Source organism: Oncorhynchus nerka, linkage group LG27 (genome assembly GCF_034236695.1).
Source record: "Oncorhynchus nerka isolate Pitt River linkage group LG27, Oner_Uvic_2.0, whole genome shotgun sequence".
In the NCBI taxonomy this organism is placed as follows: Eukaryota; Metazoa; Chordata; class Actinopteri; order Salmoniformes; family Salmonidae; genus Oncorhynchus; species Oncorhynchus nerka.
This window is the reverse complement of record NC_088422.1, coordinates 53,865,773-53,893,061: the sequence shown is the minus strand read 5'-3', so window position 1 is coordinate 53,893,061 and position 27,289 is coordinate 53,865,773. Positions and strand designations below refer to the sequence as shown.

Genomic DNA, 27,289 nt, shown 5'->3' with positions numbered 1-27,289 from the left:
GTTGTGCAGCAATGCTCCCCATCCAACCTGACAGCTTTAGAGGATCTGCAGAGAACAATGGGACAAACTCCCCAAATACAGGTGTGCCAAGCTTGTAGCGTCATGCCCAAAAAGACTTGATGCTGTAATCGCTGCCAAAGGTGCTTCAACGAAGTACTAAGATAAGAGTCTGAATACTTATGTAACTGTAATATTTCAGTTTTTTTATTTTATAAATGTGCAAAAATGTCTAAACCTGTTTTTGCTTTGTCATTATAGGGTATTGTGTGTGTGTAGGGGGGGGGGGGAAACAATTTAATCCATTTTAGAATAAGGCTGTAACGTGACAAAAGTGAATGGGTCTGAATACTTTCCGAATGCACTGTACATTATAAGTTGTATTATTTGTGATAAGTTTAAAAAGAAAAATTAAATTTTCCACTCTTGCCTTGTCAATGTCTTCTTCCTCCTTCTTCTAGACCTCTATGACCATTTTCAGCAAGAATGAAACCACTGTAAGGAGGAGGTTTAGTGACTTTCTAGGCTTGCACAGCAAACTAGCCTCCAGGTACCTGCATATAGGATACATAGTCCCTCCCGCTCCAGAGAAAAGCATTGTGGGTGAGTGAAATCTGCATGGATGTGAATTGAATTGAATAAGGTTTTATTGTTGTTCCATCAGCTAGTTTAGTCATGTATGTCATGAATTGTGGTAGCAAAACAGCAGAGCTGATATTTCCTATAGTAGTGTGTAAAGAGGGCAGTCATTTTGCCTGGGCAACGTTGTTCATCTACAGGAATGACTGTGTGTAAACATTTGTATATGTCTTCATCTACAGGAATGACTAAGGTCAAAGTTGGGAAAGAGGATTTGTCTTCTGCAGAATTTGTCGAGAAGAGAAGATCAGCCTTAGAAAGGTATCTATGAACATACAAGAAACCCTTCTCAAAATCAATAGTTTTTCAGTACTTCAGACCTACTGCAAACATGTAACCATTCCATCAAATCATTATTCTGCTGTTTCATTTGTTTTGGCGATCTTTACGACATACATCCACGCCTGTCCTCCAACAGTGAATGATCCTCGCCACGCAGCTCATTTAATGCCCTACATGTCAGATGAGACAGCTCTCATGTCTTACACAAAACGTTTACGTGAAAAGCCCCTTCAGTCTAAAGAGCATTCTTGTTCTGGTCTTTTGTGGCTTGAAAGGTTAACCTAGAAATATTAGGTAAATAATTATCACAGCGCTCCAGGGATTCGAGGCTGTCAACACGTGAATGGGGGGGGGTTTCCTCCCGAGCTTCACACCGTATCCTCTGGACAGAGCTGTCCAACATTTTCGGTGTTCAGCCCGAGGATGACTACTGCTGCCCCATCCCTGGTTTTAGCCCATTCTGATGAATCGAATAACAATTTACGTTAAGTGAGGCCCTGACATTTCTCTGCCCTTTTTATCATCTGCCCATTGACTGACATGAAGGTCAGTGTTTACAAGTGGACAGGGTGTCCGATTTATACACCTCACTGTTAAAGAACTGAATCCTGATGGCCAAAACAATTCATTTTAATTGTAACATAAGGTATTTTAATATATATGCATTCAAATAACTTACTTCAAATTAATTGTTTTGGCCATCAGGATTAGGTTCTTTAACAGTGAGGTGTACAAAGCTGACACCCTGCCCACTTGTAAACGCTGACCTTCATGTCAGTCAATGGGCGGATGATATATACAGTTGAGGTCGGAAGTCGGAACACTTAGGTTGGAGTCATTAAAACTCGTTTTTCAACCACTCCACAAATTTCTTGTTAACAAACTAGTTTTGGCAAGTTGGTTTGGACATCTACTTTGTGCATGACACAAGTAATTTTTCAAACAATTGTTTACAGACAGATTATTTCACTTATAATTCACTGCATCACAATTCCAGTGGGTCAGAAGTTTACATACACTAAGTTGACTGTGCCTTTAAACAGACTGGAACATTCAAGAAAATGATGTCATGGCTTTAGATGCTTTTGATAGGCTAATTGACATAATTTGAGTCAATTGGAGGTGTACCTGTGGATGTATTTCAAGGCCTACCTTCAAACGCAGTGCCTCTTTGCTTGACATCATGGGAAAATCAAAAATAAATCAGCCAAGATCTCAGAAAAAAAATGGTAGACCTCCACAAGTGTGGTTCATCCTTGGGAGCAATTTCCAAATGCCTGAAGGTACCACGTTCATCTGTACAAACAATAGTACGCAAGTATTAACATCATGGGACCACACAGCTGTCATCCTGCTCAGGAAGGAGACATGTTCTGTCTCCTAGAGATGAACGTACTGTGGTGCGAAAAGGGCAAATCAATCCCAGAACAACAGCAAAGGACCTTGTGAAGATGCTGGAGGAAACGGGTACAAAAGTATCTATATCCACAGTAAAACGAGTCCTATATCAACATAATCTAAAAAGGCTGCTCAGCAAGGAAGAAGCCACTGCTCCAAAACCGCCATAAAAAAGCCAAACTACGGTTTGAAACTGCACATGGGGACAAAGATCTTGCTTTTTTTGGAGAAATGTTCTCTGGTCTGATGAAACAAAAATAGAACTGTTTGTCCAAAATGATCATCATTATGTTAGGAGGGAAAAGGGGGAGAACACCATCCCAACCGTGAAGAACTGGGGTGGCAGCATCAAGTTGTGGGGGTGCTTTGCTGCTGGAGGGACTGCTGCACTTAATAAAATAGATGGCATCATGAGGGAGGACAATTATGTGGATATATTGAAGCAACATCTCAAGACATCAGTCAGGAAGTTAAAGCTTGGTTGTAAATGGGTCTTCCAAATGGACAATGACCCCAAGCATACTTCAAAAGTTGTGACAAAATGGACAACAAAAGTCAAGGTATTGGAGTGGCCATCACAAAGCCCTGACGTTAATCCCATAGAAAATTTGTGAAAAAACGTGCGTGAGCAAGGAGGCCTACAAACCTGACTCTGTTACACCAGCTCTGTCAGGAGGAATGGGCCAAAATTAACCCAACTTATTGTGGAAAGCTTGTGGAAGGCTCCCCAAATTGTTTGACCCAAGTTAAACAATTTGAAGGCAATGCTGCCAAATACTAATTGAGTGTATGTCAATTTCTGACCCACTGGGAATGTGATGAAATAAATAAAAGCTAAAATAAATCATTCCCTCTAGTATTATTCTGGGGGGGTTACCAAAGCCAATTTGAATTGGATGACAATTTTGAGTGATAGTTCCATATTGCAATATTATTTTGGATGCTATTATATCGATATTTTGTCTCCACATCCCAGATTTTTTTTTTTTTTTTTTTTTTTTTGCTAGGTACCGTTAGTTAACACTAGTCTGCTGTACCTGCGCCAAAACTCTGGTGTTTTTTTATCCTATAGATAGCTTGTTCTCCATCTTCCTTTTTTAAATGGTGAGCCATGTTTTAAGCACAAGGATCAAAACTAATTTTCTCATGTGCTTTCGTCTCTCTGTAGCAGAAATATAGAGAGCAATCTGTTTGGAACATCAAATTGCAATACATATAGAATTGTGAAAACCAAAATACATATTGTATTGGCACCTAAGTACATTTACATTCATGTAGTTTAGCAGTCCCTCTTATCCAGAGCGACGTAATGTAGTGAGTGCATACATCTTTGTATTTTTTTCATACTGGTCTCCCTTGGGAAATGAACCCACAACCCTGGTGTTGCAAGCAACATGCTCTACCAACTGAGCCACACAGGACCAAATATTGTGATATGGTATTGTGAGGTCCCTGGCAAATCCTAGCCCTATTTAATATTTTTTCATTAATTGTTACCTCTGCACTGAGCATGGTAATGATTTATCTACACAATGTAACCTTTTCTTTTATGCTCAATAGGTATCTGATGAGAACAGTGAAACATCCCATCCTGCTGAAGGATCCGGATGTCATGATGTTCCTGGAGAGTTCAGAGGTAGCGTTTAATCTCAATCTGTGTACGACATCCAATTGAGAATTAATTTTTAAAAAGCACATGTTTTTGTTATTTTGTGGTGATATTTTTCCCCTTTTTCACTATCCTTTAATAAAGCCAACTTCTGGAAATAGTTTGGGATAAGCTCAAGAACATATGTGACCTTTGTTTTGAAAATGGCCAGGGTCACAGCAACATGTTCCAATGAAATTACTGTATTAATCCAGATGTAATGAAATGCCACTGTAGAAAAGAAGGATAAATGGCTGAAAGCAATTGAAAGCTATTTTTGCCCATTGTTCCTCTGAGAGTTTTCCCAGTAAATGGATTAAATTAGATTCTAACAACATTGAAATGTATGGGAGTGGAGAAAACCCCACACAGCTCCTGGCGCGGGGCTCCCTCTGGGATTGGGTCGGAGCCCTAGCCTGTTAACCGGTTTGTTTGCACTTATTTGTCATTTTATCCCAGCTGCCGAGAGCGGTTAGCACCCAGGCGCTGAGTGGGGCCGGAATATTGAGGATGGTAAACAAAGCTGCCGACGCTGTCAACAAAATGACAATCAAGATGAATGAATCGGATGCGGTAAGGGCTGATTTTTGGACTTGAATAATGAGACGAATTAATGAGGCTTTCCACTTGAATTCTAAGATTGTGTGAGTGAAAAGAAGTAGAGGCACAAGCCAGGTGCTGCTCGGGGGGTGGTCCTTTCCTTCCTTACTGGGAAAAGCTATATTTTTATTTTCCACTTCATTGCAATTTATTAACTGCCTTTATTTTTGATACGCTTGTCATTCAAATGTAAACTGTAAAATCATTTTTGGCATTGGATAGCTTGTGGATATGGGGCCTGTCTTACACCGTCAATGTGTTGAATGTAAACCTAGCATCTCGCACAGGGTGACTCAGTATGTAAAAAATAATTTCACATTTAATGTGTTCATTTATTTATAAATCAATAATTGCAAATGTTTTGAAAACATACATAGTTACTAGTTACTATCATTACTTATTCATACTATTATAATTTAATTCTGTGGAGAAACTTTATTATGTTTCAGCTTGATTTTATTTCTGTGAGTGTCAACAGTGGTTTGAGGAGAAGCACCAGCAGTTTGAGAACCTCGACTTGCAACTCAGAAAACTGCATGCTAGTGTGGAGTGTCTGGTCTGCCACCGGAAAGGTAATCCTCCCATCAGTCCTGACCCTGAGCCCTAGTTTAGAGACATACTCTAGACATGTAAGGCCACATTCTGCTCTTTTAAATGCACAAGCAGTGCCTAAAATATCTGCAAATCTGCAATTACTCCAAAACTTGATTGCACCACGTGTAGTGCTTTTTCACAAACTGCCAGTAAAATTCTTCCTATAATGTATATTTAATATACTACAGTTGAAGTCGGAAGTTTACATACACCTTAGCCAAATTAATTTTAACTCCGTTTTTCACAATTCCTGACATTTAATCCTAGTAAAAATTCCATGTCTTAGGTCAGTTAGGATCACCATTTTATTTAAAGAATGTGACATGCCAGAATAATAGCAGAGAGAATGATTTATTTCAGCTTTTATTTCTTTCATCACATTCCCAGTGGGTCAGAAGTTTACATACACTCAATTAGTATTTGGTAGCACAGCCTTCAAATTGTTTAACTTGGGTCAAACGTTTCATGTATCCTTCCACAAGCTTCCCACAATAAGTTGGGTGAATTTTGGCCCATTCCTCCTGACAGAGCTGGTGTAACAGAGTCAGGTTTGTAGGCCTCCTTGCTCGAACACGCTTTTTCAGTTCTGCCCACAAATGTTCTATAGGATTGAGGTCAGGGCTTTGTGATGGCCACTCCAATACCTTGACTTTTGTTGTCCTTCAGCCATTTTGCCACAACTTTGGAAGTATGCTTGGGGTCATTGTCCATTTGGAAGACCCATTTGTAAGACCAATTTGTGACCAAGCTTTAACTTCCTGACTCATGTCTTGAGATGTTGCTTCAATATATCCACATAATTTTCCTCTCTATTGATGCCATCTATTTTGTGAAGTGCACCAGTCCCTCCTGCAGCAAAGCACCCCCACAACATGATGCTGCCACCCCCGTGCTTCACTGTTGAGATGGTGTTCTTCGGATTGCAAGCCACCCCCTTTCTCCTCCAAACGTAACGATGGTCATTATGGCCAAACAGTTCTATTTTTGTTTCATCTGACCAGTGGACATTTCCCCAAAAAGTATGATCTTTGTCCCCATGTGCAGTTGCAAACCGTAGTTTGGCTTTTTTATGGCGGTTTTGGAGCAGTGTCTTCTTCCTTGCTGAGCGGCCTTTCAGGTTATGTCAATATAGGACTCATTTTACTGTGGATATATATACTATTGTTTGTACAGATTAATGTGGTACCTTCAGGCGTTTGGAAATTGCTCCCAAGGATGAACCAGACTTGTGGAGGTCTACAATTTTTTTGGGGGGGCTACTTTATGTTGATTTTCCTATGATGTCAAGCAAAGAGGCACTGAGTTTGAAGGTAGGCCTTGAAATACATCCACAGGTACACCTCCAATTGATGATGTCAATTAGCCTATCAGAAGCTTCTAAAGCCATGACATAATTTTCTGGAATTTTCCAAGCTGTTTAAAGGCACAGTCAACTTAGTGTATGTAAACTTCTGACCCACTGGAATTGTGATACAGTGAAATAATCTGTCTGTAAACAATTGTTGGGAAAATTACTTGTGTAATGCACAAAGTAGATGTCCTAACCGACTTGCCAAAACTATAGTTTGTTAACAAGACATTTGTGGAGTGGTTGAATAACAAGTTTTAATGACTTCAACCTAAGTGTATGTAAACTTCCGACTTCAACTGTATATATCGTGTGCTGTCTAATTCTGGACAATATCTGGTGTTACAATTATCAAACAATTGCCATGTATAAATAATACAATTCTCAATTGAACAATGTTGTTATTTTGTTAAAGGCCCAGTGCAGTCAAACACGTGATTTCCTGTGTTTTATATACTGTATATTTCCACACTGAGGTTAGAATGATACTGTACATGTTTGAAAGTTTGATAATACCCGTTTTAGTATAAGAACTGTTTGAAAAGACTGCCTGAAATTTCAGTCTGTTTTGGCGGGATGGAGTTTTGGCCTGCCTGGTGGAGTTACCAGTTAATAGACTAACAAGAAAGCGCATTCCAAACCTCTCTGCCAATAACAGCTAGTTTTCCTCTCCTCACTCAGACCACTCCCAGACTGTCCCTTGCTTGAGAAATTGCTCTTTGCTAAGAAGCTGTTTTTCTTTATATTGTTTTAAATTAAAACAATCACCGTAAGGTACTTAATTGTTAGCCAGAAATGATTTGATATTGAGATAAAAATGGCTGCATTGGACCTTTTTAATTGTCTTGCACATTATTTGTGAACCATTTTAAATTGGACCACTTTGCAATTCTTCACCTATGAACCTGCTCTCTTTCTGAACAATGTCATGATCACTTTCTCTTCCTTTCTCTTCTCTCCTCATCTTCAGAGCTGTCGGTAAACACGGCATCCTTCGCCAAGTCGGCAGCCATGCTTGGGAACTCCGAGGACCACACAGCTCTGTCGCGGGCCCTGTCGCAGTTGGCCGAGGTGGAGGAGAAGATCGACCAGCTGCACCAGGACCAGGCTTACGCTGATTTCTACCTGTTCTCCGAGCTGCTGGGGGACTATGTACGTCTCATCACTGCAGTCAAGGTATTCACTGGAGACCTGTACCACTGTGCTGGAATAAAGCACTGGGGAACAGATATATTCTGTGTGGGCCTCACATTTCTTTATCTGTATTATTTTTTAGCCCTTACTGATATTCTCAGGTTTAGGATGTGCGTATCACCTTCTTTTTTTGATCATTGGACACCTAGCACAGTCCTATGAATGTATACCCTTACCAAGGTTTCATTATCTGCAATACATTTCCAATGTTCTTTAGTTGTTGAATTTCACCTAGAGTAAAATAACTTACACACCAGCCTTCTACTGCTATAAACCTTGTTGCAGGCCCTAATTCTGCTTTTCAACATTTTGTCTTGGCTGTTGTAATAAAGGCACATTCCCATTTCGATTCCTTTTAATGTGAGGTTAGCAGTGAACCTAAACGTATGCTTTGTCTCTTTCCGTAGGGTGTATTTGACCACCGGATGAAGACTTGGTCCAAGTGGCAGGACACCCAGCTCTTGCTGCAGAAGAAGCGTGAGGCTGAGTCCAAACTCCAGTTCGCAAACAAGCCAGACAAGCTACAGCAGGCTCAGGACGAAATCAAAGAGGTAAGCGAAAAGTGCACCTCACTAACAAGCAAACAGACATTTTAATGATACGTGTGCTCAAATAGGCTGGATAGAATTGCAAGAGAGGGCAGCTATATAGTGGCAGGACACCCAGAACAAAAACATAAACGCAACATGTTTCATGAGCTGAAATTAAAGATCCCAGAAATGTTCCATATGCACAAAAAGCTTATTTCTCTCAAAATGTTTGCAGAAATGTGTTTACATCCCTCTTAGTGAGTATTCTTTTGCCAATAATGGCATAGTTATTTAACTAGGCAAGTCAGTTAAGAACAAATCTTGTTTTCAATGACGGCCTAGGAACAGTGGGTTAACTGCCTGTTCAGGGGCAGAACAACAGATTTGTACCTTGTCAGCACAGGGGTTTGAACTTGCAACCTTCCGGTTACTAGTCCAATGCTCTAACCACTAGGCTACCCTGCCGCCCCAATTAAACATCGTGATCATTGCACAGGTGCTCCTTGTGCAGGGGACAATAAAAGGCCACTCTAAAATGTGCTGTTTTGTCACACAACACAATGCCACAGATTTGTTTTGAATGAGCGTGCAATTGGCATGCTGACTACAGGAATGTCCACTAGAGCTGTTGCCAGAGAATTGAATTTCTCTACCATGTTAATTTCTCTACCATAAGCTGCCTCCAACATCATTTTCGAGAATATGGCAGTACATCCAACCGGCATCACAACCGCAGACCATGTGTAACCACGCCAGTCCAGGACTTCCACATCTGGCTTCTTCACCTGCGGGATCATCTGAGACCAGTCACCCAGACAGCTGTTGACACTGTGGGATTGCAAAACCGAAGAATTTCTGCACAAACTATCTCAGGGAAACTCATCTGCATGCTCGTTGTCCTCACCAGGGTCTTGACCTGACTACAGTTCAGCATCGTTTCCGACTTCATTCGGCAAATGCTCACCTTTGACAAGTGTGCTCTTCACGGATGAATCCTAGTTTCAACTGTACCGGCGTCTTGTGGGCGAGCGGTTTGCTAATGTCAACTTTGTGAACAGAGCGCTACATGGTGGGGTTATGGTATGGGCAGGCATAAGCTACGGACAATGAACACAATTGCATTTTGTTGATGGCAGTTTGAATGCACAGAGATACCGTGACGAGATTCTGAGGCCCATTGTCGTGCCATTCATCCGCCGTCATCACTTCATGTTTCAGCATGATAATGCTTGGCCCCATGTCGCAAGGATCTGTACACAATTCCTGGAAGCTGAAAATGTCCCAGTGGCCTGCATAATCACCAGACATGTCACCATTGAGCATGTTTGGGATGCTCTGGATCGACGTGTACGACAGCGTGTTCCAGTTCCCGCCATTATCCAGCAACTTCGCACAGCCATTGACGAGGAGTGGGACAACATTCCACAGGCCACAGTCAACAGCCTGATCAAGTCTATGCAAAGGCGATGTATCGCCCTCATGAGGCAAATGGTGGTCACACAAGATACTGACTGCTTTTCTGAGCCATGCCCCTACTTTAAAAATAAAAAAAGTTATCTGTGACCAACAGATGCATATTTGTATTCCAGTCATGTGAAATCCATAGATTAGGGCCTAATGAATTTATTTGAACTGCAACTCATTAAAATCTTTGACGTTGTTGCATGTTGCGTTTTATATTTTTGTTCAGTGTAGTTAGTTACAAAATGTATTCAAGAAGTTAGTTTTCATGTTGACAACATTAAAATGGAATTGAGAATAGTATCTGGATGCTACGCAATCAAGCGGAGTCTAACCCAAAACCTAAGCTTAATTAAATTCACCTCCTAAAGCTTTATTTCACATTCCATTACTGACTGGAAATTCAGGTACTCCTGAAGGGGTGTTTAAACTTGAATGTAGCATGTTAACCCCAGTTGCTCTCCTTGATTTGGAATAGCAAGCCAACCTTAGTGTGTCGGTTGTTTTGGTAAAACAATTACTTGAGTTTATTATGGCATTCATCTCTAGATCTGTTATTTGGGCATCAGCTTGGAAAAACTGGTTAAAGAGTCACAAATGATTAGCGTTAGCTTATATTGCTATATGATCAGTTTTGACATGCTTACAATTACGCCATCATTACATGTTCCGCTACTCAACTTAAATGTCATTAGCTTTATGAGAACACTATTTATTTCTCTCCTTTTCCTCTCCTGCTACATCTCCTCCCTATGTGTATTGCCATCGATTCAATTGTTAAAACGCTTCTGACTTGTAGGCACATACTTTACACTTTATTTTAAACATAAGTAAATATTTGCATTAAATATGAGAAACCTAAGAAATACTTTGCTTAGGATGTTTGTAACAGACAAGGTGAAAAATCTATCTATGCCCTTGAGCAAGGCACTTAACTATAATTTGCTCCAGGGGGGGCCTGCTATTATGGCTGATCCTGTAAAACAACACATTTCACTGCACCTATGTGACAATAAAACATATTTTTGTATTATCCATGTACTTACTAATTTACCAAATCTTGAACCATACTGCCCCCTCTGGTCAATAATAAGTATTCCAAAAAAGGACAATAAGATTCAGGGGGTGGTAGATTAATCCAGACATTTTGTCATAATGCATGCTACTGGAGATATTCACAGAGGGGTTGTTTTTTTAAGTTGAATATCTCCCCTTTCTGTATTGGGCATTGCATGCTAACCAGGGTGACTCCTGTAACGGCTACTACCCTCTTAACTGTTTGCTTTGATCAGTGGAATGCCATTCCTCTATAGTTCACCTGTGTTTGGCAACAGTGGGTTCATGTTTGAATTATTTTAAGAACAAAACATTTTCAGCCTCTTTAATTTCTGCATTTTCCCTGCCATGCCTCTACCAAGGAGATTGAGGAGGTAGGACCCTGGGCTTGGCTTTTTTAATTTACTTTTCTTCATCACTTACAGTTCCCTCCATTTCACCACTAAACTGCACCCATTGGAGTGTCTATCTAGTGTCACATCAAAAGACTATGTTTGGCTGGTTCATTTGAAACTTATAATGATATCAATACACAAGTGATCACTTTGGGACTAGGGCAGGGTTTCCCAAACTCGGTCCCGGGACCCCAAGGGGAGCACGTTTAGTTTCCCCCCACCCCCCCCTGCACTACACAGCAGATTCAAATAATCAACTAATCATCAAGTTTTTTTTATTTGAATCGTCTGTACTATTAGGGCAAGAAACAAAACGTGCTCCCCTTGTGGTCCCAAGGACAGCTTTGGAAATGCTGGACTAGCGGATGAGGATTTGACAAAGTGAGGGTTGAAAACCTAATGAACTGAATATATAAATGGACTGTGCAAATTGGCACAGCATTGTGCAAACTGCTTCATGTGACTGTCTTACACTATCTATACGAACAGGACTGTTTCGTATTTGCAAGCGTAAAAATGGGCTTGTCTTAAATTCAAACTTTTTTTTACTCCAACTTAATATGCATTGCTTCACCATTAACTTGGTATTGTCAATCATCTCCAGTGAATAGTGAGTTTACTTTACCCCACAACTCCTGAGAATTTGTCTATCCTCATTACTAGTAATTACTTAATACCTTTTTTACATTTTTTTTCAAATGCAATTGACTAATGGATAATGTATACAGTAGTAACTGACCAGTAACAGTTAATTATGCAACAGGTTAGTGTATAAATCCAGTACACCAGTGTAGAATACATTTGTACACTTGTGTACTTGTTTTGGACCGTGGACTTTCTTAGTGGAGAGAACTTGTCATTTTGTCTTTGCAGTTGGAGGGGAAGGTCCAGCAAGGTGAAAAAGACTTTGAGCTGATTTCCAAAACCATTCGAAAAGAAGTGAGCCGATTCGAGGTATGGTGAACACGATAAAACACCTTTTATGTATTTGGTTTCGCCCCAGAATATGGGCATCATGTGGATGGGAGGGGCCTGTTAAACTAAAGTTTAGAAATAAGACAAGTGCAAATGTTTACCCTTATTGGTAGTTTGATGTTTCCATAAACACTGAATTGTTGATTTGTGATATCAGGACAGCCCTAACTAAAATATATATATATATATTTTTTTTTTAAATACTGCAGTATTATGATAGTTTTGATAGTGATTTATTACACCGACCGTATGTGTTCTCATCATAATGTTATTTTGTCTGACCTGTGACTATGTCTCTCTTGTTACAGAAAGAAAGAGTGAAGGACTTCAAAGTTGTCATTATTAAATACCTGGAGTCGCTTGTGCAAACACAACAGCAGGTACAGCATATCTGGGTTTGGATTCCTATTGGTAGTGTAGTGGGAGAGTAAAATGACATAACTACACACACACACACACACACACACCACTTGCACCAACTTGTAACAAATGTCATAATTTATGTTTCATTACGAAATGTATTAAAATATGTTGACAATTCAGTGATTATCTTGCATGTTTTCCCAGAATTCTACATACTATCTAATTAGCATAATACTCTACTTAGAATAAAATATGCCTGAAAACATACTTTGAAATAATATACTTCCTTAATATACTATTTGAAAGGGAAATAAACATATGGGCCCAATACCACCTAATGTTTTGCTGTTAGATTTTTTTTTATACTGACAATAGACATTCATGAACTTCATTTTCCTAAGGATTACCTTAAAAGTCTAACGCATGGTCATGTAGCTAATTGGATTCTCGCTGTATTTTCCCTTTTGCTCCACAGCTGATAAAGTATTGGGAGGCGTTCTTACCCGAAGCCAAAGCTATCGCATAATAACTGGATGGCCCGCCTTGCCTGCGTTTTTGCCAACCATAGCACCCCTGTCTGATGATCACACATTTTCTTATGTTTACGTCCAGATCACGCCTTCAAGAGAATGCATGGAGAAACAAAATACACGTTTTGACATGCATAATAAAACCACTTAATTTTGGTGGAGAATTGCTTTGTTACCCTATGATTTCACCTGAAAGAAGCACCTGTCCCATTTCTGTTGAGAGATTAACCGCACGAGGACTGTGATAAGCCAGGGACTTCGCACTCCCTCATTGATCAAACACTACTACTCTGTCTTATTTACTACCAGTATGATTTGTGCATTTAATAATTGCCACCTAATGTGCAATGGTTGACGATTTATTTTACTAGATTTTTTTGTTGTATTGTTTAATTTGAAAGCCTTTTCTTTTGACTTTACATTCCCGTGCCGCAAATGTTTGAGTACTTTAATTGTAATAAAGGAATGTATCTCGGTGTTGGTTGTGATGTTTTGAAATGGTGTTGTCGTTGTGCATATCACTTTGCTGACAGGCCTTGTCTTTGTACTGTACACAAAGGAGTTTTCGGTTACTACGGTGCTTCATACGCATTTCATGCGGACCACATAATAGTTTTTGAGGAGAGCTTGTTTATTTTCTTTAACAGTTCCATTCATTCTCATTAAAATATACTTTAATACACTAACAGTGTACATGTTATTGAGACATACACTGAGTGTACAAACATTAGGAACACATCTAATGTCTTCTCATGACCGACTATCCAGGTGACTATCCAGGTGAAAGCTGTGATCCCTTACCTGTTAAATCCACTTCAACCCGTGTCGATAAATTGGAGGAGATTTAAGGATTTTTAAGCCTGGAGACAATTGAGACATGGATTGTTTGTGTGTGCCATTCAGAGGGTGAATGGGCAACACAAAACATTTTAATTGCCTTTTCAATGGGACATGGTAATAGGTGCCAGGCACACAGGAGTGTGCTCACGCTGAACAGTTTCCCGTGTGTATCAAGAATGGTCCTCCACCCAAAGGACATCCAGGCAACTTGACACAACTGTGGGAAGGATTGGAAGTCAACATAGGCCTGTAGAATACTTTTGACACCCTGTGGACTCCATGAATTGAGGCTGTTCTGGGGACAAAAGGGGGTGCAACTCCGTATTAGGAAGTTGTTTCTATTGTTTTGTACACTTATTGCTAGAACTACCAGTTTGTTATAAGCAGTGGCCAATTTACAACTTGATTTTCTTTTACTGGCCAATATTACGTCTCTTTGTAGCCCAACAACTTTATACAGAACACAACCATCCCGACATGTCCTGTCCAGTGTTTTGAACTGCATAATACGTCTTCAAAGAGGCTGTCAGAAAGTCCAGTGCACATGACTTTGCATTGTCGCTGTCATATTGACAAGCTGTCTTATTAATGCATTGCTTTAGGTATCTGTAAAAGAGGAAATTCATATGTGAGGCAGCCCATTATGAGAGACACGAAGTGAGTCCACTCCTTAAGGGCCTTTGTGTATGGCACCATGTCACTATTGACACCACTCAATTTTGCGCTCTTGCAGGGAACCACAAAGCCCAGTTTCACGAGAAACTCACAGGTGTTTTCAATAGCACACACATTCCTACCCTTTATCAGGATTTGATACAATGCAGGAGACTAAGCTGTTGAAACAGGAAACACTCCAAAATCATATCGGGGGTGTATTCATTATGCCGATTCTGTTGCAAAATGTTCTTAAATTGACAAAACGGGGAAGGACCCACCTGAATTTCTCCAATAGAAACTAATTCGTTTGGACTAATGATTACAAGTTGTCACGTACTGTACTACTTATACTACATCTTGAATTAAATATATCCACCCATAGTTAGTTTCAGTGGGACATGTAATGCCACCTCATCAAACGTTTGGTTGATTCAACCAATTGTTAGTTAAACCGGTTAGTTAGGATATTGTTTGTTGGTGAGATAAAAGTCAGGGCCAGGGTTGGGAGTAAATTCCATTTCAATTCAGGAAGTAAACTGAAATTCCAAATTTGTACTCCTAGAGAAGCATTGAAAATGGAATTGTAATTTCAGATTCCCTTCTGACTCTTGTAAAGAGGAACGATACCTGCTGTGCACACACACACACACACACACACACACATATAACATGTACACACATGCACACTGATGCCGCACACACAAACTTACACACTTTCACACTCACCACATATGCTACGGCTACATTCTATTATCTATCCTGTTGCCTAGTCATTTTACCCCTGTATGTACATAGCTACCTCAATTACCTTTTACTCCTGCATATTTACTCGGTACTGGTACTCCCTGGTTATAGCGATTTTTACATATTATTATTCACTATGTATTTATTCCTCGTGTCACTATTTGAATGTTTTATTCAAATTTGTATCTTCATCTTTAACTCGCCATTTTTGGAAAAGGACCTGCATTTCACTGTTTGTCTACACCTGTTGTTTACGAAGCATGTGACAAATAGAATTTGATTTGATTTTGTATGAACCTTATCTCATTATAGGATTTTGTCGTACTGTTTTGTAGTATTGTCTCTCTCTTACTGACACACCCTGTGTTCCATGTAGGAACTGCATGGAACATGCATCAATAGCCTCTTCTTATTATCAAAAAGAAGGAAAAATAAATTGTGACAAGATTGAGCTACTCAAAACATATTTTTATATGTGATTGTTTATGGGGAAAAAACTATTTCTAGCCCACTGTATTCAGTACTCTGGATATGATATCCTGTACATTTGTATTTAAAGTTGTAATTTGCTTTTAGTTAAATGCAATTACATTTTTATGTAAATAATGTATTGTTAATAAATCAGCTGTTTGTAAGAGTGCTGTTTGAGTTGCACTGTAAAGGAGACACAAAGTGATCGCATGGATTATTCTAGAAAAGCCTATTCTGCATCCTATAGACCAAAACTTATCCTGACATCGGAGGCATTCAGTGCAGGTTTAGAATAATGTAGGTACATTTATTTTACCTCATCAATTACACAAAAACACTCTGAATGTCTCTCTATTTTCCCTTTGTAGTTTTAACATTCCTCAGTATATGTACACTATGAGGTAAAAAAAAAGAGCCGAATGAACAAAAAGCTACAGAACAGATAAAAATGTTGTCTAGCATTGGCTTTATTTATCATATCTCCAAATAGCAATGTAATGGTGTGTTGTGGTCAAAATACAGTGACCTTTACTTGATCAAGTACACCCTCAGCCCACAGATAAGAAGAGCAATATAATAGAGTACACTGAAAAGAGTGTACTGTAATTATTTGTGCCCTGTCAAGAGAAGGCCCCTGGACCCCTAGCGATTCAAATCTGAGAGCACTACGTACAGCAGGAAACTAACCCTTGCCAACATGAGACAAATATCGCCCTGCTCCTGCGACATGGCTGAAATTGCACCAGTTTGTCATGCACACTGCTGCCAGCTCTCCCAAAATATAATTTGCTTGCAAATGTGAGCCCCCTTTCTCCCAGATCTCTAGCAGTCGTCCCAGTGGTTAGACATTTGTCTTTCCACTGTCACTATCAGTGAGCAATGATTACTCTCTGGGCTTTGATTTTTCTATACGGTTGTGCTGATAAAGAGATAATAAAGATAAAAATATTTGAAAGCATCTGATTGTACTATTTTGTAATTATGCAGGATTGTGGACATGATGTAAAATAAACTGTTTCCCATAGTGGTTATTTTTGGTGGTCTTTGTGTAATCTGCCTGCTTATGCCTTTTGGTTTTTCTTTACATATTTTAGTCAAAGTTGTACAGGGTGATCATTCATACCAAAGTGTTTGCTCAGTCGCTTACATGACATTCACGCTTAAATGATGTGAACGACATAAGTTTTATAAACAGTGTTACTCATTGTGTATTTATTATTACTTTTATTATTACGTGTTATTATCTTTCTATTATTTTGTATTTTCTCTCTCTCTCTCTGCATTATTGAGAAGGGCCGGTAAGTAAGTGTTTCAGTGTTAGTCTACACCTGTTGTTTCAAATACAATTTGATTTTTGATTTTAGTATTTTTTTCTGACTTTTAGTGTGAAGCAAAGAGTATGTACCACAGCTAACTCACTGATATATTGCATGATATTAGGGTTTCCTGATTTTGCAAATTTCTATTAAATCTGTCTCGAGTTCATATACTAAAGGATAAGGGAGGGCTGAAGTTCAGTGCCCAATCGTATTCATTTCTTTCTCTTATCTGTTGATAGTGGGGCTCATGTGGTCTCGGTTGATCCTTTGCCTGCTCATTTTGTGGCTGGAAGAGAAATGACTCCCCATTGCGCTCCCGTTAGTTTCTGTGTCTTACCACCTAACCTTAATTCCACAGCTCAACACTGAGCATGTGGCCCTCTGGCGTCAGGGACTCCGGGTCATTCGAGTCAGAGGAGATGAGGCCTGATAACTAGAAAAGTGCTCAGATGAGCAAGTCGTTCTGTTCTGGTTCAATGCAGAAGATGTGATATTATCCATGGGTGACTATTAAACTGGGCTCAATCTGCACTTCCAAATGAGGGTCACTGTCTGCAAGTGTGGACACAGCATTTAAAGGAGTTGAAGTGTTTTGTTTAAGGGCATTTGAACCTAGAGTGCTATCACTTTAGTCAAAGTTAGAGATTGCCATACACGAGGTGCTTCTTATCCTATGGGGTGAATAATATACATTAAAAGGAGGTTTCAAAATGAGGGAAAAGTGGCCTTAGGGGTGGGTCGAACAAAGGTTGTGCAGCCACTCCGAATAATATAATAGTATTTTGTTTGCTAACAAACTAGAATATGTATGTGAATTCAGATTACTTCTCAATTGCTTATAGCAATATTGTCAACTTGGCCATTTACATGACCACTAGATCTTCGTTAAAGCACTCTCCCTTGTTTTTAAGATTCCTTAAAAAAACATTGATTGTCTTCACAGAATGACTTACTGTCCAAGTGGTAATGATTATGCAGATACCACAACCTTTACGTTTGACTTGAGTTCCCATGGGTACCAATGCCACTGTCTTGTTACAAGCATGTCTGTCCCCTTGTGCTTAGTTTGTTTTTTTTATTTCTCGTTCATATTATCTATTCAGTTCTTTATTTGTAAAGTAGTTGGGTGTACCATTTTGTAGGACGCGTGGAGGAGGAGAGATATTTATTTAATGTAATAAATGTTTTTGAAGGACACAAAGTGAATTTCAATACCACAATGTAAATGCTTTAGTGATGTAGCTATACTTCTCCCTTGTCCTTTTGGTGACATTCATTGTTGATTTAATCATGCTGAAAGTCCTTGTGGAACATTGACAGTGGCCTTTTCACAATATCTCTGCTCTTCCTCCGGGTTAGGACTGTTTTCCTTTCATATTCAGTTTTTTCTGCGACTTGATTTTATTTGACAGAAAATATTCCTGAGAACCACAAAAGCCATTGTGAATTTCAGCAATGGCAGACATATTGATCCTGCGCATTTGCATACATAAATCTATTGGCTATCTGACACTTGCCAATATTTTCCCATCTTGAGAGCTGTGGTGCTGACTCCTGCACAGCACATTATCATTTGTGATGGGCATTTTATGGACTCTGACAGTTTTCCCTCACTGTCTACTCATGGCAATATGAGCAGTTAACTGCTTTTCCGCTCTTTCCATTGAAATGAATGGCAAAACAATAGAGTGCAGATGTTATAAAATTCAGTTTGTTATTTTATTTTAATGGAACTTCTTTGAGAATCTGATTTAAGATATTGATCAAGTGCTTTTATTAATGTCACCAACAATCAAAGCCATTATGAATGCGTTGAGAAAAGATCATTTGCCTCATTGTGAGCGGTCCAAAATCGAGTCTCCTGCTGCCTATTTTCTTTGTTCGCTTCGGGGAAAGGTCAGAACTGCAAATGGAATTAATTTAATTGTGAGAGGGTGCAGCTGGCAGTGTCAAATGGCTTGGGCTGGAGTTCTTCCCATTTCATTAACTGGCCACGTTCCAATTCCTGGCCCTGTAAATGCACTGTGACATCCAAGCATTTAGTATGCAGGAGATTATGAATGGGCACGATTATCAGTTAATAGCTCTGATGTGCTAGGAAGCCGCTCCCATCAACACCTATACAAACCAATCAGCAGGGTCTTTAAAATGATATAAATACAAGTGGCGTGATGTAATGAAGTTGTGTTCTTTAAAGCACTCTGGTGGGCAGCATAATGTCTTGGTTGGTAAGTGCCTATCTCAGATATAACCTCATCTGCTCCCTTGAATAGTTTTACACGGATCAATAAACAGTTTCCCCTGGCCTTTCACTGGTGTCACTTGACACTGAGGGATGGAAATTTATGTCAGAAACTAGCTTGACAGTTTTCCTTTTGCTACTTTGGAAATTACTCAAACGTTGACGGCTACTGCGGAGGTCATTTTCAAACACAAAGTTCCTTCCCACTGGGCACAAACTAGTTGAATCAATCTACATGGAAAATACATTGGATTTGAAAAAAAGTAAATTGTGGTTTTGAGGGTAAAATTTCAAACACAGGATAATGTCATCATGGTAACCAAATTTCAACACAGACAAACCTTGTATAAAATATGTTGAATTTGTACATTTAAAAAAACGTCAGATCTTCATAGTTATGTGAACTATGTGGAGGCTGCTGGCGGGAGGACGACTCATAATAATGGCTGGCAAGGAGCGAATGGAATGATCTATCTACAGCCACCCTTTGGTCTTCTATCCAGGGTATTAACCAGGCCCAGCCCAGCTATGATATTTGTCACAGGCTATTACCAATGTGCTATCATGAGAATGACTGAGAACTAATTAGACCACTTAAAAACTAAATAGAGTCACTGTTGCTATCAAAGTCTTTCCAAAGGGTATAGGTTTAATGGATCAATTAAATGTGACCATACATTATGACTCATATATAATCAATGATGCTATTTAGGACTACAGCTCCTTCAGAAAGTATTCACACCCCTTGACTTGTTCTACATTTTGTTGTCTTAAAGCCTGAATCTAAAATGGATTAAATTGTGATTATTTGTCACTAGCCTAAACACAATACCCCATAATGTCTAAGTGAAATTATGTTTTTCAAAATGTTTACAAATTAATTCAAATTGAACCCTTTGTTGTGGCAAGCCTAAATAAGTTCAGGAGTCAAATTTGGCTAAACAGGTCACATAATAAGTTTTATGGACTCACTCTGTCTGTAATTATAGTGTTTAACATGATTTTAAATCTCTGTACCCAACACATACAATTATCTGTAAGGTCCCACAGTCAAGCACTGCATTTCAAACACAGAGACTAGGGAGGCTTTCCAATGCCTCGCAAAGAAAGGCACATATTGGTAGATGGGTAATAATATATATTTTTAAAGCAAATATTGAATGTCCCTTTGACACCGAGTCACTATGAAGATACAGGCATCGTTCCTAACTCAGTTGCTGGAGAGGATGGAAACCGCTGAGGGATTTCACCATGAGGCCAATAGTGACTTTACAACAGTTACAGAGTTTAATGGCTGTGATAGGAGAAAACTGAGGATGGATCAACAACATTGTAGTTACTCCACAATACTTACCTAATTGACAGAGTGAAAAGAAGAACGCCTGTATAGAATACAAATATTCCAAAACATGCATCCTGTTTGCAACAAGGCACTGAAGTAATACTGCAAAAGAAATTGGCAAAGCAATGAACTTTTGTCAAAAATACAAATTGTTATGTTTGGGGCAAATGCAATACAACACGTTACTGAGTACCACTCTACATTTTTTCAAGCATAGTGGTGGCTGTATCATGTTATGGGTATGTTTGTAATTGTTAAGGACTGGTGAGTTTTTCAGGATGAAAAATAAACTGAATGGAGCTAAGCACAGGCAAAATCCTAGAGGAAAACCTGATTCAGTCTGCTTTCCACCAGACACTGGGAGACTAATTCACCATTCAGCAGGACAATAACCTAAAATCCAAAGCCATTCTATACTGGAGTTTTTTTCACCTTTATTTAACAAGGTAGGCTAGTTGAGAACAAGTTCTCATTTACAACTGTGACCTGGCCAAGATAAAGCAAAGCAGTGCGACACAAACAACAACACAGAGTTACACATGGAATAAACACGCGTACAGTCAATAACACAATAGAAAAAAATAAAGTCTATATACGGTGTGTGCAAATGGCGTGAGGAGGTAAGGCAATAAATAGGCCACAGTAGCGAAGTAATTACAATTCAGCAAATTAACACTGGAGTGATAGATAAGCAGATGGTGATGTGCAAGAAGAAATACTGGTGTGTAAAAGAGCAGAAAAGTAAATAAAAACAATATGGGGATGGGGTAGGTAGATTGGATGGGCTATTTACAGATGGGCTATGTACAGCTGCAGCGATCGGTTAGCTGCTCGGACAGCTGATGTTTAAAGTTAGTGAGGGAAATATAAGTCTCCAGCTTCAGTGATTTTTGCAATTCGTTCCAGTCATTGGCAGCGGAGAACTGGAAGGAAAGGCGGCCAAGGGAGGTGTTGGCTTTGGGGATGACCAGTGAGATATACCTGCTGGAGCACGTGCTACGGGTCGGTGTTGTTATCGTGACCAGTGAGCTGAGATAAGACGGAGCTTTACCTAGCATAGAGTTATATATGACCTGGAGCCAGTGGGTCTGGTGACAAATATGTAACGATGACCAGCCGACTAGAGCATACAGGTCGCAGTGGTGGGTGGTATAAGGGGCTTTGGTGACTAAATTAATGGCACTGTGAGAGACTGCATCCAGTTTGCTGAGTAGAGTATTGGAAGCTATTTTGTAGGTGACATCGCCAAAGTCGAAGATCAGTAGGATAGTCAGTTTTACAAGGGTATGTTTGACGGTGTGAGTGAAGGGGGCTTTGTTGTGAAATAGGAAGCTGATTCTAGATTTAATTTTGGATTGGAGATGTTTAATATGAATCTGGAAGGAGAGTTTACAGTCTAGCCAGACACCTAGGTATTTGTAGTTTCCCACATATTCTAAGTCAGAACCGTCCAGATTAGTGATGCTAGTCGGGTGGGCGGGTGCGGGCAGTGAACGGTTGAAGAGCATGCATTTGGTTTTACTAGCATTTAAGAGCAGTTGGAGGCCACGGAAGGAGTGTTGTATGGCATTGAAGCTCGTTTGGAGGTTAGTTAACACAGTGTCCAAAGAAGGGCCAGATGTATATAGAATGGTGTCGTCTGCGTAGAGGTGTATCAAGGAATCACCCGCAGCAGGAGCGACATCGTTGATATATACAGAGAAGAGAGTCGGCCCGATAATTGAACCCTGTGGCACCCCTATAGAGACTGCCAGAGGTCCGGACAACAGGCCCTCCGATTTGACAAACTGAACTCTGTCTGAGAAGTAGTTGGTGAACCAGGCGAGGCAGTCATTTGAGAAACCAAGGCTGTTGAGTCTGCCGATAAGAATGCAGTGATGGCCTCCCGGGTGACAGAGCCTGGGCGCGAACCCAGGGACTCTGATGGCACAGCTGGCGCAGTGGTTAAGGACGCTGTACTGCGCTGTACTGCGCCAGCTGTGCCATCAGAGTCCCTGGGTTCGCGCCCAGGCTCTGTCGTAACCGGCCGCGACCGGGAGGTCCGTGGGGCGATGCACAATTGGCCTAGCGTCGTCCGGGTTAGGGAGGGCTTGGTCGGTAGGGATGTCCTTGTCTCATCGCGCACCAGCGACTCCTGTGGCGGGCCGGGCGCAGTGAGCGCTAACCAAGGTTGCCAGGTACACAGTGTTTCCTCCGGCACATTGGTGCGGCTGGCTTCTGGGTTGGATGTGCGCTGTGTTAAGAAGCAGTACGGCTGGTTGGGTTGTGTATCGGAGGACGCATGACTTTCAACCTTCGTCTCTCCCGAGCCCGTACGGGAGTTGTAGCGATGAGACAAGATAGTAGCTACTACAACAATTGGATACCACGAAATTGGGGAGAAAAGGGGGTAAAAAATATATATATAAAAAAATGCAGTGATTGACAGAGTCGAAAGCCTTGGCCAGGTCGATGAAGACAGCTGCACAGTACTGTCTTTTATCGATGGTGGTTATGACTTACCAACAAGACAGTGAATGTTTCTGAGCGTTATAGTTTTGACTTAAATCTACTTGAAAATCTATGGCAAGACCTGAAAATGGTTGTCTAGCAATGATCAACAACCAATTTTACTGAGCTTGAATAATTTTGAAAAGAATAATGGCAACTGTTGCACAATCCAGGTGTGGAAAGCTCTTAGAGACTTACCCAGAGAAACTCACAGCTGTAATCGCTGCTAAAGGTGTTTCTACAAAGTATTGCCTCAGGGGTGTAAATACTTACTGCATGTAAATGAGATGTTTCTGTATTTTATTTTCAATGAATTTGCTAAAAGTTCTAAAAGCATGTTTTCACTTTGTCATTATGGGGTATTGTGTGTGCATGGTTGAGAGAAAAAAGCGAATTTAATCCATTTAGAATTCAGACTGTAACACAACAACATGTGGAATAAGTCAAGGGGTTTGAACACTTTCTGAAGGCACTGTATATAACATTTGCAAAGTCATCAACAGCTTTTGTTTCAATTCCACCCAGAATTCAACAAACAATTGACAATTACAATCGGTATAGGGTTTCAAGCTCTGGTTGATTTCAAATTGTAAGAGATTTAGTGATATTGAATTGTGTTTGGTTGTCAACTCAACCAAATATCAACATTTGAATGAGTTGTAGACTAATCCAGTTTGTCTACAAATTAATAGTTTATATCTCTCCATCTCAGAGTTTGATTTGAATTAGTCAAATTATACTTTGACTTAGATTTTTGGTTGAGATGGAAATCGTGAATCCAACACATCAATTATTAATTTGTAGACAAACTGGAATTAAAGCCAGACTAAGTCAGTGGCACAGATTTAATCTTTCTAAGCAGAAGATACATCTCCTTCAAATGTTTAGTTTTGGTTGACAACCAAACACAATATCACTTTTGAAATACAATAAATAGCCTAAAGGGAAAGCTTTTTTACAAACAAATGTACCATTGAACTGTAACGGTCGTCGTATGAAGAAGGTGTGGACCAAAAAACATAGAAACTGAACATAGAATGCCCACCCTAGTCACACCCTGGCCTAACCAAAATAGAGAATAAAAACCTCTCTATGGCCAGGGCGTGACATGAACCTTAAAATGAGTAACACAACCATGGCTAAATGTTGAGGTTACTTGCAACTATACATTTCTTCTTATGTAATCGTATAAAGCATGTTCAAGATAGCATGCATAGGTCATCGCAGGTCTGTGGAGATCTTCACAATTGCTGTATTAATCTGTACAGAATCTCGAATGGCATTGATGACTCGTATCATGTACTTTTACTGTAATCCAGGTCATTTGGTTCTGCTATTATATTAATCTGTTGTATAAATAAACAAAATATCTGACATTGTATTCCCATTTCAATTTTGTTGTGTTTTTAAATGGTTGAAAGCAGAGTGAAAGAGAGTGACAACTGAACCAAAAATCAGACATTGTTTTTCCATCGGAATTTGGTTGTGCTTTTAGAATTGATAACACATTGGAAATTCAACAAACTTTTTTGTCGTCTTTTTAAGTGGGTGAATATAGGTTGTTGATCAACGTCTCAACCAAATATTACCCAATTGTCCACGTTGAAATGACATGGTGTGCCCAGTGGGTAGTCTCTGTCGATGGCAGCAAAGTTCTTAGAAGTGCACGACATGACAAATCAACACCTTGCACATAAAGCGTATGAAAATGTCTACATCAGTATCAGTACATGAATAATGTGATGTTGTGAATGATGTATATAGAGAGGCATAATATCATAAATGAAAAGCTGAGCTGTCGTCAACATAAAGTGCCTACCATTCCTCATAGATGATGGTCTAGAGAGAAGATGTATACATTTTTGCAGGGAGGACCAGGGCAAGTACCAAGCATCTATTTTGAATGTAGTACAATAGCTTGAGTGTGCTTATGGTATCATCCCCATTGTATTGACTAAAACAATTCTGTCTCATGTCAAAGACTTGAAGACCTACTGAAATGGTGTCATTCCAACCAGTTTTGCCCACTGGGTCAGAGGAAGAACCATGCTCAGACCACCTCAACTCATCAGGAGATTGGACCTGACCAGCAGAGGAACTTTCCGCTACACTCGCATTAACATCTGCTAACCATGTGTATGTGACCAATACATTTGATTTGATTTGAACTTGAGGGGGTTCAGGGGTAACACATTTTTTACATTTTTGTTTGTCTTGTCTCAGGATTGTTTTCTTTTCATGATGTTTTTGTTGTACCCATTTAGTTTGGAAGTGTTGTATGTTCTGTTGTCTTGGCGCATAAATCGCATTGTACATACAGTTGTATACTTCGATGACAATGCTTCGTAAAAAAAAAAGACAATTTCTGGTCTCTGTCCATCCCTGATTTTTTGCAATACTTTTACATGTTCTTCTAATAAATGAATTTGCATCTCTTGCAGTTCAATACTGCAGTAATCTGTAGATGCCAGTCTGAGTTTATCCTTTCATACAGTAACATTTAATTGTACATGTTTGACCAATGAATGTCTGCGTCATGCAATGTAATATAGCTATTACTTTCACATCATCGGTTGGCTTAGTATTGAATTTCTTTTTTTTTGGTAAATACCCTTAAACGCTAAATTTGAGTAACATAAATTGATAGTGCCAGGTGATAACAAGGCTAGCAGGGAATTGTACCATCGTATTGTGTTCTCCACACCCCATTCTGTCTGCTTATTAAGATTTCAAAGATACGAACACTAGTTCAGTAATTGCTTTCTTGAATCTGCCTTTAATAATTACACTTAGAAAAGCTGTAGTGAAAATTAGAGAGGCAGAGACTAATGGAAAACTAGATTTTTTCACTGAATTAGAGAGCAAGACAATCCATATATTGACAATCCATCAAGATGAAAGAGATCAGGAAAAGTGTTTTAGACTGTCCGAGAGAGGAAGGCAAACTGGTTCTGATGCAGTGTGGCATCTGCTGTGAGGCTCGCCGCCCAGGAGAGGAGGAGAGGAGATTCAGTGCAGATCAGACAGAGGAGGCATCAGTGTGTGTCTCACATCGTTCACCGAGCCACTTCAAGGGCCGCCATCCTCATCTTGGCCCAGATTGCAAAGTGTTCAGGGTGGGTGGGGTGTGTCGGTGGGTGGGAGGGAGGGCTGGGGGCTGGGGGGGGCTGATTGAACCTTTTGTTTGATGATTCTCCTATTAGAAATCAAAATGAAAATGTAAATGTGGTTGTTAAGAAAGTGCATTTCTCTGGCTATTAATAATTAACTAAGTTCTTGGCAAATGATAGCTTACGTCAGGGATCATCAACTAGATTCAGCCACGGGACGATTTTTTCTTGAACGGATGGTCAGGGGGAATGGAACATAATTAAAAATAATTTATTGACTGCAAATTGACCTCAATAATCCCAATTAGATATAATATCTGACTTAAACATACTCATTTCAAACCTTTCTCACATTTCTTTATGATCATCTCTCTATTATGTTTGGGAATACTTTGGAACAGATTTCCCAAATTGAAATTATTTGGAGCTGATTCGCTGCTGTTTTTACGTTATTTTATGGCCAACAATTTAAAAAAAGTATATATATATATTATCTTTGTTTGCTCAGAAAACTTGGGGGGTCAAATAAAATCATATTTGGCCTGCAGGCTGCCAGTTTGGGAACCCTGGTTTAAGCTTAAATTCCCACATCTTTACAATAAATATCAGAAAAAAATGTATCAAACATTTAAAACATATACAATCGACAAGGATAAATTATAGTAATTTTCTACTTCAGAATGTTGGACAAAGGACAGAAAATAATAAATACAATATTATAATATGCTGTAACAAAAACAGACACTACGATTTTGAGTCATGTATATGTCACTGTCCCTCTTTCCTCAAACAGTGTTTTTGTTTGGAGGCCATCCATCATTTTCAGATGTGTATTTTTTTCTACCAGTAACACACTGAAGACAAAACGCAGATAGACAGTACATTGTGACTTACAATCATGTCAAATTCATTGAGAAAAGGAAAATGGACATGAACAGACCAAATAAAGACCAACATTTTCATTGTGTAAACAATTTCAATAGAGGATATACTGTAGATACCCCATACATTAGGGCCTACATACTTTTTGTTCTCAGTGTGTCATTGTTAGACACAAGAGTCGG

The 27,289-nt window shown here is 39.6% G+C and overlaps 1 protein-coding gene across 1 annotated transcript in view; it reads left to right on the top strand.

The window, feature by feature from the left end:
• The window catches only part of snx2 (sorting nexin 2), a 31,246-nt gene extending 17,759 nt beyond the window's left edge, over positions 1 to 13,487 (top strand). The window contains exons 6-15 of the mRNA XM_029638658.2: positions 459 to 600; positions 819 to 897; positions 3,877 to 3,952; positions 4,424 to 4,537; positions 5,043 to 5,136; positions 7,477 to 7,682; positions 8,108 to 8,251; positions 12,016 to 12,096; positions 12,426 to 12,497; positions 12,956 to 13,487. Coding sequence (XP_029494518.1) covers positions 459 to 600; positions 819 to 897; positions 3,877 to 3,952; positions 4,424 to 4,537; positions 5,043 to 5,136; positions 7,477 to 7,682; positions 8,108 to 8,251; positions 12,016 to 12,096; positions 12,426 to 12,497; positions 12,956 to 13,006 — 1,059 coding nt within the window. The 3' untranslated portion in view covers positions 13,007 to 13,487. The remainder of the gene's footprint in view (positions 1 to 458; positions 601 to 818; positions 898 to 3,876; positions 3,953 to 4,423; positions 4,538 to 5,042; positions 5,137 to 7,476; positions 7,683 to 8,107; positions 8,252 to 12,015; positions 12,097 to 12,425; positions 12,498 to 12,955) is intronic.
• Positions 13,488 to 27,289: the final 13,802 nt, after the last annotated feature.